The sequence below is a fragment of the Echinops telfairi genome, unplaced genomic scaffold (assembly GCF_000313985.2).
Source record: "Echinops telfairi isolate 266 unplaced genomic scaffold, ASM31398v2 ScPeMD7_7457;HRSCAF=8495, whole genome shotgun sequence".
Classification (NCBI taxonomy): domain Eukaryota; kingdom Metazoa; phylum Chordata; class Mammalia; order Afrosoricida; family Tenrecidae; genus Echinops; species Echinops telfairi.
The window spans coordinates 22221294-22234649 of NW_022111357.1; the positions used below are offsets into that span (position 1 = coordinate 22221294).

General features: G+C 51.5%; 1 protein-coding gene across 1 annotated transcript; it reads left to right on the plus strand.

The window, feature by feature from the left end:
- The first annotated feature begins 3545 nt into the window (after window positions 1-3545).
- Window positions 3546-5990, plus strand: TEX46 (testis expressed 46). Its single transcript, XM_013005286.3, has 2 exons — window positions 3546-3722; window positions 5790-5990. The coding sequence occupies exons 1-2, from the start codon at window positions 3546-3548 to the stop codon at window positions 5988-5990; spliced, it is 378 nt and encodes a 125-aa protein (XP_012860740.3).
- Window positions 5991-13356: the final 7366 nt, after the last annotated feature.

The window sequence follows — 13356 nt, forward strand, 5'->3', positions numbered from 1 at the left end:
AATAATAATTTATAAATTATCAAGGGTTCATGAGGGAGAGGGTAGCGGGGAGGGAGGGGAAAAATGAGGAGCTGATACCAAGGGCTCAAGTAGAAAGAACATGTTTTATGAATGATAATGGTTACAAATGTACAAATGTGCTGGACACAAATGGATGGATGTATGGATTGTGATAAGAGTTGTACGAGCCCCCAATAAAATGATTTTTATAAAGTGGAGACATAAACACAAGATGAGCAGGTGTGAGACTGAGAGTAGACTACTCAGGAGCATCAGTAAGGTTGACAGCATAGTTCTACATTTTCCTTTATGCTATAAATAAATCCATGATTATAGACAAGCACACAAGGGCCAAAGGTATAAAGGCTTCTAAATAGGTGGAGCCCTGGTGGTGTTGTAGCTAAGCATTAGGCTGCCAACCACGAAGTTGGTAGTTCAAACCCACCTGCTAATCCACAGGAGAAAGATGAGGCTGCCTGCCCTCAAAGAGATTTACAGACTTGGGAACCCTAAGAAGCAGGACCTACAGGGTTCCTATGAATGCAAACGTTGGAAACAGAGGAAGCAACAGTAGTTGGAACATAGACCTTTGGTGATAGAAATGAAATGAGATCACATGATAGAATTTTGCAAAACCAACAACTTGCTCATAGCAAATACATTTTTTTCACAACACAAAAGGCAGCTATACTTAGGAACTTCTCCAAATGGAATACATAGAAATCAAATATACTACATCAGTGAGAAGACACAATGTAGAAGCTCACTGTCAGCAGCTATAACCAGACCAGAGGTCAACTGTGGAACAGTTGCTCATATGTAAGTTCAGGATAAAGCTGGAAAAAAATTAAGATAAATACAGAAGAGCCAAAATATGGCCTTGAGTCTATTCCACCTGAATTTCAAGAACCTTTCAGGAACAGATTTTACTCATTGAATACTAATAACAGAAGACCAGATAAGCCATGGGAAAACATCGAGACCATCATTCATGAAGAAAGCAAAAGGTCATTCAAAAAACAGGAAAGAAAGAAAAGTGGATGTCAGAAGAGACTCTGAAATTTGTTCTTAACCATAGAGTCACTAAAGCAAAGGAGAGAAAGAATGCCATCAAAGTGTTGAATAGAACATTCCAAAGGGCAGCTCGAGAAGACAAAGCCAAATATTATAAAGAAATGTGTCAAGACCTAAAATCAGAAACCCTAAAGGGAAGAACAAGCTCAGCATACCTTAAACGTAAAGAATTGTAGAAAAACACTGAGGCCCCATGGTTCAAGACTGAGAGATTCTATGGGCAAAATATTGAATGGTGCAGGGAACATCAAGAGAAGATCGAGTCCACAGAGTCACTGGACCAAAAAGAACTCGTCCACTGTCCGCCATTCCAGGAGGCAGCATATGGACAAGACCCAATGGCGTTAAAAGAAGAAGTTCAAGAGGCACTGAATGCATTAGCCCAAAACAAGGCTCTAACCATTAATGTAATGCCACTGGAAATGTTTCCTCAAGCTGAAGAAACACTGGCATCACTCACTTGTTTAGGCCAAGAAATTTGGAAGACAACTGCTTGGCCACCTGAGTGGAGAGATCCATATGTGTGCTCATTCCAAAGAAAGGTGACAGAATGCTCCAACTACAGAACAATCACGCTATCACACGCCAGTAAAATTTTGCTGAAGATCATCCAACAACAGTTGCAGCAGTACATTGACAGGGAACGGCCAGAGGTTCAGGCCAGATTCCGAAGAGGACATGGAATAAAGGATATCGTTGCTGAAGTCGGATCTTGGCTCAAAGCAGAGAATACCAGAAAGATGGTTACTGGTGTTTTATTTGCTATGCCAAGGCATTCGACTTGTGGACCCTAATAAACTATGGATAACCTTGAGAAGAATGAGAATTCCAGAGCACTTCGTTGGGTTCATGAGGAACTTGTACATGGATCAAGAGGGTGAACAGAACAGGGGAACACTGCGTTGTTTAAAATCAGGAAGGAGGTGCATCAGGGTTGTTCAGTCTGGATGCTGAGCAAATAATCAGAGCAGCTTGATGATAGGAAGAATGAGGCGTCACGTTTGGAGGACCGCTTACGCAGACGACACATCCTTGCTCGCTGAAAGTGAGGAGAACTTGAAGCACTTGCTGATGAAGAGCAAGGATTGCCACCTGCAGTATAGATCACCACTCAACGTAAAGAAGACCCAAACCCTCACAACGTCACCCATAGGTAATATGATAAAGGGAGAAAAGGTTGACGCTATCAAGGATTTTGTCTTGCTTGATCCACTATCAATGCTCATGGAAGCAGCAGTAAACAGCTCAAAAGACAAGTTACATTAGGTAAACCTGCTGCACAAGACCTCTTTAAAGTATTGACAAATGAGGATGTTACTTTGAGGACTAAGGTGTACCTGACCCAAGCCATAATATTTTCAATTGCCTCACATGCATGTGAAAGTCAGACAATAAGGAAGACCAAAGAAATATAAATGCATTTGAACTATGGTGTTGTGAGGTTGGTGCTGGCGTGGGTCTCCATGTGCCTCCTCCAGCTCCAGGGCTCTGGCTCCATCAGTGTAGCTCCATGTGGCTTGTCAGCAGGAATGTCCCTCGGGGAATGAGCGTGTGTCCCGCCTCTAGAGAGCTACTTATCTCATTAGCACCTCCAAATGAGGTCATCAAGCTGAGACCTGATTGACAGGCTAAACTGCACCCCTTTACCCTTTTTTAAAAAAAATCATTTTATGTGGGGGCTCATACAGTTCTTACCATCCATTGTGTCAAGCACATTTGTACATTTGTTGCCATCATCATTTTCAAAACATTTTCTTTCTACTTGAGCCCTTGGTATCAACTCCTCATTTCCTTTCCCTCCTTCCCGCATGAACCCTTGATAAATTATAAATTATTCTTATGTTCATATCTTACATAATCCGCTGTCTCCCTTCACCCACTCTTCTGTTGTCTGTCCCCCTGGGAGGGGGTTATATGTAGATCCTTATGATTGGTTCCCTTTCTCCCCCACCCGTACCCCTTCCCCTCCTGGTATCACTACTGTCAATATTGGTCCTGAGGGGTTTATCTCTCCTGGATTCCCTGTGTTTCCAGCTCTTATCTGTACCTGTGTACATGCTCTGGTCTAGCCGGATTTGTAAGGTAGAATTGACCCCTTCACTCTTAAGAATCTCAAGTTGACAACAGATTACGTAACTACCACAGGCTCTATCTCTGTTTAACCCCAGTGTCTAGCCCCAGAAGCACTGTTGCCTGAAGGAGGTCTACATCACCTGGTCTACATCACCTGGCTGTTGTGAGGGCACAGTGAGATAATGCTGGTTAACTGCCTGTCAAAGAGCTGACTCATAGTGGGTGCTCAGGGCAGGTAGGAGCTAGTACTATTGTTACGTGGCCATTAATGACTCAGGGTTATGACTCAGGGGACTGGGAGGCAGTGACTACTGTCATGGAGGCCAAGTGTCCCAGAAGCGGACTGAGACAGGGTCCTGGGCCCAATGAGCCTCCGAGCCTTAATGCTGGTGGCCCTAATGTCTCTTCTTAGGAGTATCCAAGAGATACTTGCTTCTTCAGGCAGCATGGGGACAATGATAGCTTGGCTCATCAGTTATAAGCCAGCCTTGTTTGGGTTCTTGTTCCTTCTGCTGTTGCTTAGCAACTGGCTGGTCAAGTATGACCGTAGGCTCGCACCGCCAAGACCCAGTCAGGTGAGCGAGAGTTGGCTTAGCTTCAGCTAAGGGTTCCAAAACAGCTAGATAAGGACGTGCATGGGAAGGTAAGGGGCATGGAGGGGGTGGGGTGGCGTGAAGTTGAATCATGGAGCAAGAATAAAGAATCTAAGCCTCTGTCCTAAGTCCCTGCTACAAAGTTTCCGCTTGGTGATTGTGGACAAGCTGCTTCCCCTCCCCTTCCCTAGGCCTCAGTTGCCTCCGCTGTAAAACAGGACTATCCCAGAGTCTCCAGACACTGCCACATGCCCACCAGTAGGCAAGAGCGCTTCCCACTGGGCGGCAGGGTGGGGTGGGGGTAGGAGGACAGCCTGGTCTAGATGACAGGTTAGGGAGGGGGCCAACTGTGAGAGCGGGGGCCTCCAAGGGATTGCATTGCAAGAGATGCTTCATCTCTGGGTGCTGGATGTGGGCACATGGGTATCTGTCCTTTTGATTTTTATTTTTGGTTTGGCATGTCTAAAGTATTTAATTTGTAAATGCTTGTAAAGACCAAGACTTGTTAGTCAAATCTACAAAGAACAAATCAAGTATTATTATTACTAACCAGCGGGGGTGGGGGTGGGGGTGGGGAGGACACCGCTGGGCCTGAGAAGACTGGGAACAACAGGCTCCGGGTAGAGAGCGAGTTGGTCGAAGGGCTGTAGGTTCCTCTGACCTTTCAGCCCCACTGCTTTTGGGGTCGTTTCTGAGTCACGGTGTGCCCACGTGCTTTCGAGAACTGCATCCGAAGGGTTTCCCGGGATTGTGCAGATGGCTGAGAGAAGACCCACGGGGGCAGTTCTGCCGTGTCACCTGGCATCCCTGCAAATCAGAACCCACTCGGCAGCACCCCTCTGCCACCACATCCTGTGGCAGGTCCCTGGGGAGCGCACAGGGTTTGCACCTGACTGCTGACCCATCCTGTAGCACCACGGAAGAGAAGGCTGGCAATCTGCTTCTGTAAAGATGACAGCCAGCATCCATCTCCCTTTCGGCCCATTCTAAAGCTATTTCCGTTTCAACAAGAAAAACAACGAAGGGGAGATACACATGAATGACAGTGGACCAGGGTGTGAATGGTCTCGCGGACAGCAGAGCGCATTGCAAGGGGATTGCGGTCGTGCGTGCGGGAGGTCACAATGTAGCACCCTCTCGTTTGATCTCCCTGTGACCCATCGAAATGTGTTCTACTTTCTCATATGTTCTGCCCTCTTTTCCACTGAGGTGTGTATCAGCTGTACTGTGTCATTCTTGTGAGCTTGTTCTTGTTTGTTTTTTAACGTGTGTCTGTCTGGGAAATCCAGGACCGGCAATCTGTAGAGACGGTCACTGGGTGACGGCTTCCTTGGGGCGGGGGAGGCTGGGGGAGTGAGGAGCTCCCGACATGCTCGACAACTCTTCTTGACGCGACTGAGCGATTGGATTGTATGATACGTTAATTATAGGCCTAGAAAACTGTTGGGGGGGCTAGGGGTGGGGAGATCACAGCCAGTGGGGTCTCTGTGAGTCACAGTGGACCAGACGGCCATCGCTTTGGGTTTGGGGTTTCCCATCTTTGGGGGCACCACGGAGTGGCTGTGCAGCACCGCCTGCCTGTCAGCTGGTCCAGCATCAACCACCCATGCCACTCGGGAGTAGCCTCACTGAAGACTAGGGGGGGGGTCACTTCATTTGTTCCTGGGAACCAGGGGCCACTGCGGGTCCAGGGAGCTTTGGGCTTCAGGTCGTGGGGTGCTGAGAAGAGGCCTCATCTTCCCCTCTCCCCAGTTCTCACATCCTCAAGATGCAGCAAAAATGTGCCCTTGGTCAGGAGGGGAAAAAAAAAAGTGCCCTTGGTGGGGGATTTTGAGAATGGAGTCAGGGGCACGCTTAACCAGCCGCGTGTCTTAAAGACGTTTCCAAACGAGCAGGGAGTGATCCTCATTAACCCACCTTTCCCCTTTGCCTGCCGGCGGGACTTAGGAAGAAGCAGAGATGTCTCTGGAGTGCAGAGCCAGCCCCAACGACGCCGTCTACACGCACGCGAAAGACCTGGAGAAGATGCACGCCTGCTTCGCCCTTCAGGACAAGCTGCTGGAGCGGCTGGTGTTCAGCGAGATGAAGCTGAAGGTCTTGGAAAACCAGATGTTCATCGTGTGGAATAAGATGAATCACCACAGGAGGCCAAGCCGGGGGCGGGCTTTGTCCTTGAGGAAGCAAAAGATGAAGCGGCACCAATCGATTTGCTCCATTTTCTCTCAAGACACCAGCAACTGCTTTTCCTAACCAGGGCCGAGGGGCAGCGGCGGCGGCGGGCTCTTCAGGAAACCTTTACTCAGTAAAACCCGGTCAGAGATGGTTGCATGTTCTTAGTAAGTCCCCTGGGAGAGGGACAGAGGGGCCAGGTGGAAGGCCATTCCGGGAGCAGAAATCTGCCCCGCCCTTAGCTCCTTACTGCGTGCCCCAGCCCTCACATCGCATCGTGAGGTCCCTTGTTGCCCACTTTTGAAAGGAGGCAGGGTCTCTGGAGCCCAGCTGCCTGGGTTCCCGGCCCGACTCTACCAGCTCTCCGCTGCTGATTCTCCCAGTGCCCCGGCTCCCTTCACTGTACACTGGGGAGCGTAACTGTGCCCACTGCACAGACCGCTGGGAGAGGTGAAGGTGCCCTTCGACATCTTTGCTCAACTGGCACCTTCTTAGTGAGGACTGCTTTGCCCTACTTCAGGTGTCTGCTACTTGCCTCTCTGGGTCTACTCTGTACCGTCCCCTCCTCCTTTTCTGCTCGTGGACCAACCTGGAGGGGCTGCAGCCTCAGGGCCTCGTTCCCCGGGACTTCCAATTGCGGTTGGTCCGTGGAGATCCTTGGCGGAAGGGTGGAACAAAGAGGGATGTTGCGTTGCTAGGCCCCCTCCTCCAGCCCGCTCCCTCCGTGGGGCTGCCTCCGACTAGTTTGGAGCTGCCTAGGTCCCTTCAGCGAGGATCAGGTCTCTCAAGGAGGCCCTCTCTATGCCACTCTCCCCTTGCCGGCTCCCTTGGAGACCAGAAGTCAGAGCATCCTCCCAGCCTCCAGCCCCAGGATGCTACACTTCTTGTGGGTTCCCTACACCCATTTGCAAATACTCCCTTTCCCACATCTTCATGGGCCATCCATTGCCAATGGTCTTGCTGTATGATCAGGCCATTGGGCACCGTCCCCCCACCTTCCCCCAGAACAGGCCCATTAGGAGAATACCTTATAGTGAGGATCCCCTGCCCCTGGAAACTGATTAGTTCAGCCATAAACTTAAGCATAATAAGTCTGTCCCACAGGAAAGCCCACTCACAGCACGGCACCTTGAAGACATCATGCAAAACATGGATCCAAACGCTGTGCCCACTAAGTTTCCTAAAGCTGCCGAACGAACTGACCACAAAGTGAGCGGCTTCGAACAAAATAAATGTGTTATCTCAAGCTCTAGAAGCTAGAAGTCCAAATCCGGGGTGTCAGCAGGGCCAGGCTCCCTACAAAAGCTCCTTTCTTGTCTCCCAACTTCTGGTAGCCCCAAGCTTTCTTTGCTGGTGACTGCAGCCGAACGCCCCTCCGGTCTCCATCATCACATGGTTGAGGTCTCCCTTGGTGCACCCCCCATATGTGGGGGTCTCCTCCTCTTTCCGAGGCCACCACTCACATTGGATTAGGACCCACCCTATTCCAGCATCACCACGTCGAATGACAACATTTTCAAAGACCCTATTTCCAAACCTGGTCACATTCAGAGTTACAGAGGTTTAAGCATGCCTATTTAAAGGACACCGTTCAGTCCAAAACGGTGGCGATTGCATCACTTTGGCCTGGTGGAGCTGTGCCTGGACCTTCTGAAAACAGTGAAACCGAGGTCCAAGTTGGCTCAATGGGAGTTCATTGGACCTATGAAGTTCCTGGTGCTCACCTGGTGTGTACGACCTGCCAGCAACATGAGCCTATGGCTTAGGTGAACTAGGTGCAATTACCTGTGGATCTGACCAGCTCTCAATGGGCAGATTAGTTACAGTGGATTCCAGCTACACGGGCATGCATGCTCTAGGCACGTGGCGGCTGCTCCCTTTCACCAGCAGACAGGACCCAGATGCTTAGGGCTCGGATGATCTCCAGTGCTGTGGGCTAGTGTTTCCTGATACAATACCATCTGCCAAGGACCACTGTTTCCACCTCCACCCTCCATGCCGGGCCGGTCAACATGGAATTCCCCTGCTCCTGCACACTTACCACCTGTGATGCTTGACTCAGGGAGCAGCACCCGCCACTCCTGCATCATCTGCCAACATGGCGGAAGAAGAGCCCACCTGATGCGTGAAGACCCGCGAGTTCCGTCTCTAATCACCCTCCTGTTGTTAAGCACACATGGATTCGGGTGAGTGGCTGGTAAGCTCACAGTGGCCTCGCTGGACATGACTGTGTCCTGTGTACTACTGGGGTGGCACTACATGGACAGATCTTCTGGTCAGGCAGCTTCGACTGCTTCTCCCTGGAGGTGGGTGCCCTGTGCTCCCACCATCCATCAGTCCTGTGAGGGAGGGGGTACCATGGTCCCTGTGGCTGTGTTTGGGGTCCTTTGCCCTGTGGCCACCTTCCTGGACCTCCCCTGTGCCCCGCTGCAAAAGCAAAAGTAAGCAGCTGCTCTCATCATGAACGAGTCCAGGCTGACTGGTCAGACAGAGATGGGTGGAACCCTCGAGGCTGCTCCTTAGCGACCTTTTGGGTCAGGAACTGAACTCACCCCAGGGCTCCGTTCTCAGCCAAACGAGAACGTTCGAAGAGTCCACACATCTTAGAATAAAGCAACCTCGGAGATCCCAGGGGCAGGACTTGCCCACAGACAAAGCTCAGAAGGGTGAGGCAGAAGGGGGGACGGAACCCCGCAGCGCTGGGTGGGCGTGGGATGAGCAAGAGCCCCCAGAAGGGACTGCAGTGAAGGAGATGAGGCAACGTACGTATGGATTGTCGAGTGTAAGCGGATGATCTGCTCTGGAAACCTCTATCCAATTCACAATTAAAAGTTAAAAATCATAAAGAGGAAAGACAAACAAACCACTCCCCAAACCAGTTGCCGTCAAACAGATTCTGCCTCATGTATTTCGGAGTAGAGCTGAGCTCTACTCTGTACGTGAATTGGAAGGTAGAGGGGCGACTCCTGGGACCCCGTGGAGGGAGTTGCTCGGAGAAAGGACAGGTCTGACTCACCCCAGGGGCAAGGCAGACCCCGGGTGATCAGGGAAAATCATAGGCAAGCAATCTCAAGACGCAGATCAGTGCAGAAGGGGAAATAGTCCCTTGTCTCCTCTTCCAGATTTGGACCGGCAGTGCTAACCAGCCTCTTGCAACTACTGTACCTACATCAGGGCCCCGGCACCAGCTCTGGGAAACCATATAAAGTCTCACTGACAGCAGCAAGGGCCCTGCTAAGGACCGCCCGTGGCTACAGACAGCTCTACCTCGCCTCCCCACGATTGTGTGCCTGTCCTCTGTGCTAACGGTGTTGAGGCCAGCCAGCAGACCCCAGAGCGGAGCCCTCTGAAGGCCCGGGATTTGATTTGTGGGCTGGGTTTATGCTCTCCTTTGCTTTCTTCTTGGACACAATCTCACCTGCACAGGGACCTACGACGAGGACCTAACACTTGTGGGCACAGGCAATTTCCCCAGGAATAGCCCGGGACAAGAGACTCCTGGGTATTAAGTAGCTGGAGTATGGAATTAGACATCTTCCGTAGGTTTTTCTCCACACGATGGTCCACACATCCATGACCTCGGAGGAAATTTACCCCGGGGACAGCCAGATGGTTGAGACTTGTCCAGGCTGATGCTGGACAACCAGTAGGCCAGGTTAGTTGCTGGTCAGCAGAGGCACAGTCGCATTGCCCAACATGCATTGCTGCTTCTCAAGTTAACCCCTGTGGAGAAGACAAGCAGCCTGCGATAGCTCCTTTATGCGCAAGTTCGTGGATCTAGGCCACTTCTTGATCTGAGCCTATAGAGCTGTCAGGCTTGGTGTGGACGCCACGACCAGACGGCGCAGGCTGTTACTCTTCCTTCTACCGTGCCCCCTCCAGCATCAACACCCCCCACAGGAAGTCTCATTCTGGGCCCAGTTGATTGCGGCCTCAGGTGGGTGGGCTGCAGTGTGATGAGGTCAGGGGACAGATCTGGGAGCAAGCAGTCGGGCTGTGTGGGTAGATCCTGGGGGTGTACTCTGAGTTCCTAGCAATGAGATAGCTGGTGGGTTCCCCGGGGGCTTCTTTCCCTGCAGTGCACTTCCTTAGCCACAACGCAGTCTTTGACGCTCTCTTGTAAAGACCGGTGGGTCGATGCAAATAAGTATCTGACAATATTTGGAAGCCAAGTGTGGAAGCTACTAGTAGTAACACTAGGGTTCTCAGTGGCTGATTCCCCTGAAGTGGGCAGCCGACCGATCGCTGCTTCCTCGTCTGTTCTTAGAAGTCTGGAAGCGCCACTGAGCCCTGCTCACTTTGAGGGCATTTGACATACTCCTGCAAAGCATCTGGCTGCATCACAGCAACACACAAGCCACCTCCGGACGACCCAGGGACAGGTCAGAGGAGCGATCGTGAGGACAGTGCAGGCCCGGGCAAGATCTGGTTCTATGGATTGGAACCAACGTGGTGACAGCCACGGCAGCGACAACCTGCAGGTAAGGCCAAGGTCGCTGTGGTGGTTAATGGGATGAATGCACTTGACTCTGTTTCGGTTTTCCGCGTTTTGTCAGGATGTAATTTTGTCATTTGGGAGCTATGTAATGATGTAATTGTCCTCCGTTTTGTGATATGCCTCTGTGTCTGTGGATATGGTCCCACTTGGGAGTGAGCTACCTAGTCGGTCAATCAGGCCGAATTATGTGGATGTATCTTGAGTCACCGCCTTACTAGAGGGCGTGGTGACAATCACTACTCTTACACCCCCCCCACCCGCCCCTCACCCCTGTCATCACTACCCTTCATATCCTTTCTCCATCTTGCTCAAGTAAAGGGAAGTTTCCTTGAGGGCAGTGGCTCTCAACCTTTCTAACGCCGCACAGATTGAGAACCACTGCTTGAGGGTCTGAGCTGCATCCCACATATATACGTGTTCTGGAAGAGTTCTCTCTTGTCCTGGATGCAGCATCCAATTCATCATCCCCTCTTCTGCTGGTCTTGGGCCTTAGCCAGAAGCCTCCCATCTAATCCCTTGATTTTGGGTTCTTCCGGCCCTGCAAGGCTTCAGGAATTGGTGGAATACCAATGGAAATGTTTTAACAAATTGCTGCAGCATTGGAAGCACGCATTTGCCTCTGTCAAGAACACTTGAGATCCACATTGTGCCCATTCCGAAGGAAGATGCTCAGCAGAATGGAGACTTCACTGACCAACACTCACAAAATATGCAAGCACCTTTTTTACTGAAGGCAATTCAGAATTCGTTTCAGCTGCACATCAGGTAGGAAACTGCCAGCAACTCAAGAGAGACCGAAAAGGACATAGAATGAGGGGTTTCATTCATGGTCTGAGGAGGATCCTTGGCTGAGACCACGAAGATCTTCACCAGAGTGTTCGGATACAAAGGCCTTTGACCCAGTGGCTCATAACATGTTATGGCCACCCTTGAGAAGAATGGGAACGCCAGAACACTTCGGGGTGCTCATGTGGAACCTGCACATGGACTAAGAGGCAGTCATTCAAACAGAGCAGGGGACTTCTGGCTGCTTCCCATCAAGAAAGGTGTGCTCAGGCCTGTATTCTTTTGCCATCGTTATTCAGTCTGGGCTGAGCAGGTGAGTTGAGCAGGTGGATGACTGGAGGAAGACTCGGGAAGAGCTGCCGAGTGCAAATGAACGGACCTTGCTTAGTGAACTCGAAGACATCTTGAAGTGTGCACTGATGCGGAGCGAAGGAGACGGGCTTCCGGAGGGATGGATCACACCTCAGCATAAGACAAATGGAAGCCCCACAACGGGCACCATCGCGGTCATAGAGAAAAGATGGAAGTGGTCAAGGATATGATTTTGCTCGAGTTCACAATCAACAGGAGCGACAGTCAGGAAAATCCAATGACATACTACATTGGGAAAAACCTGCTGCAAAATACCTGTGAAAAAGCAGAGATATTCCTTTGAGGATTAAGGAGCACCTGACCGAAGTGGGGCAAGGGGCAGAGGGGAGAAGGCTGGGCTGCAGAGCCAACCTCCGCAGCTCTCAGTGGGTTTTCTTCGAAGTTAACGTTTCATCTCAATGAACCTAAGCAATAGGCACCTGGCGTGAGTGCAGGCCAGGGAGGCCAGCGGCAGGGAGGGCCAGGAACAGAGAGCAGGCAGGAACCTGGGGTCAGGGTCACGGTCAGCTTGAGGGGAGGCAGGAGGGTGTGTGGAGAACCGTCCTGGGTAGCAGGCCTCCCTTTGGGGTCAGGGCATGGGCAAGATGAGGCGGATTTAAGCTGGACAGACCTGGATCGGGATTCTTGCTTTCTTCTTCGCCAGCTGTTCTCGGGCAACAGCACAGGGCTTTTGACCAACATTCACGGAACGACTCCGGTTTGAATCCAGGCTCTGCTGTTTACTAACTGGGAGTCCTTGGACAGGTTTCTGTCTTTCTTTCCTTCTGTGCCTCAGTTTCCTTACCTGCAGGAAGGGGAGGACAGCTGCCGCCTCCTGGTTGTCAGAACTAAATGAGGGGCCCAAAGGAGTCCTGGAACGCAAACCTTCTGGAACGCTCCCTGGCATTTTGTAGGCACTGGACGGGGGAGGGGGGAACGGGCGGGGAGCACTGATGGCTCAGTCATGGAACCCTCCCTTTCTGCCGGAATCCCCCCTCCTCCCCAGCAGAGGGGGTGCAGAGCCCCTCATGCATTTCAGAAGTACCCTCTGTAGTGACAGCTCCTGTAAGCTCTGCCGATGCTTCCAGACTAAGACGGCTCTACCTCTGAACCTCCAGCCGTGGATCCCTGTGAGTCACAGCTGTGCAATCCACACCAATCAGGGGGACACAGGGTCCGGGCTGATTCCTTCTGTTGTGTATAGGGTCCTCGTGAGCAGAGGGTCATTTCGGGGTAGCTCTCAACAACGACCACAGCCACTGTGCTTGTTTTCCCTGCCCCTCTACTTTACCAAGCACGACGACCTTCTCCAGGGACGGGTCTCCCCAACCACATGTCCAAAGTATGTGAGAGGACGTCTCGCCAGCCTCGCCGCTAGAGAGCCCACCTAGTAGGGAAAGCTGGCTTTGAACAAGCTGGATAGGAAGGTGCTCAGTGGCATCTGAGTGTGGTAACTCATGGTGTTGCGCTCCTTTCCAAGGGACTGTGCCAGCAGGTGACACCCCCCAGCCCCCCAGATTCCCAATGGCCCAGCCCGTCCCTCCCCTCCCTTCCCCTTTAACATGGCTCCAGGTGGAGACCCTTCTCTCCCCCCAGTGCAGGCTGAATGGCAGGTGGGGTGAGACAGCAGGATGGCGACAGGTGGTGGTGAATGACTGCACTGGTTGATGGACAACACTATAGGAGTCCTGGTGGTGTAGTGGTTAGCATTGGGCTGTGATCCCCAAGGTCAGCCGTTCAAAACCACCAGCTGCTCCATAAACAGTTAAACAGTCTCAGAAACTCACAGGGGGGCGTTCTACCCTGTCCCAT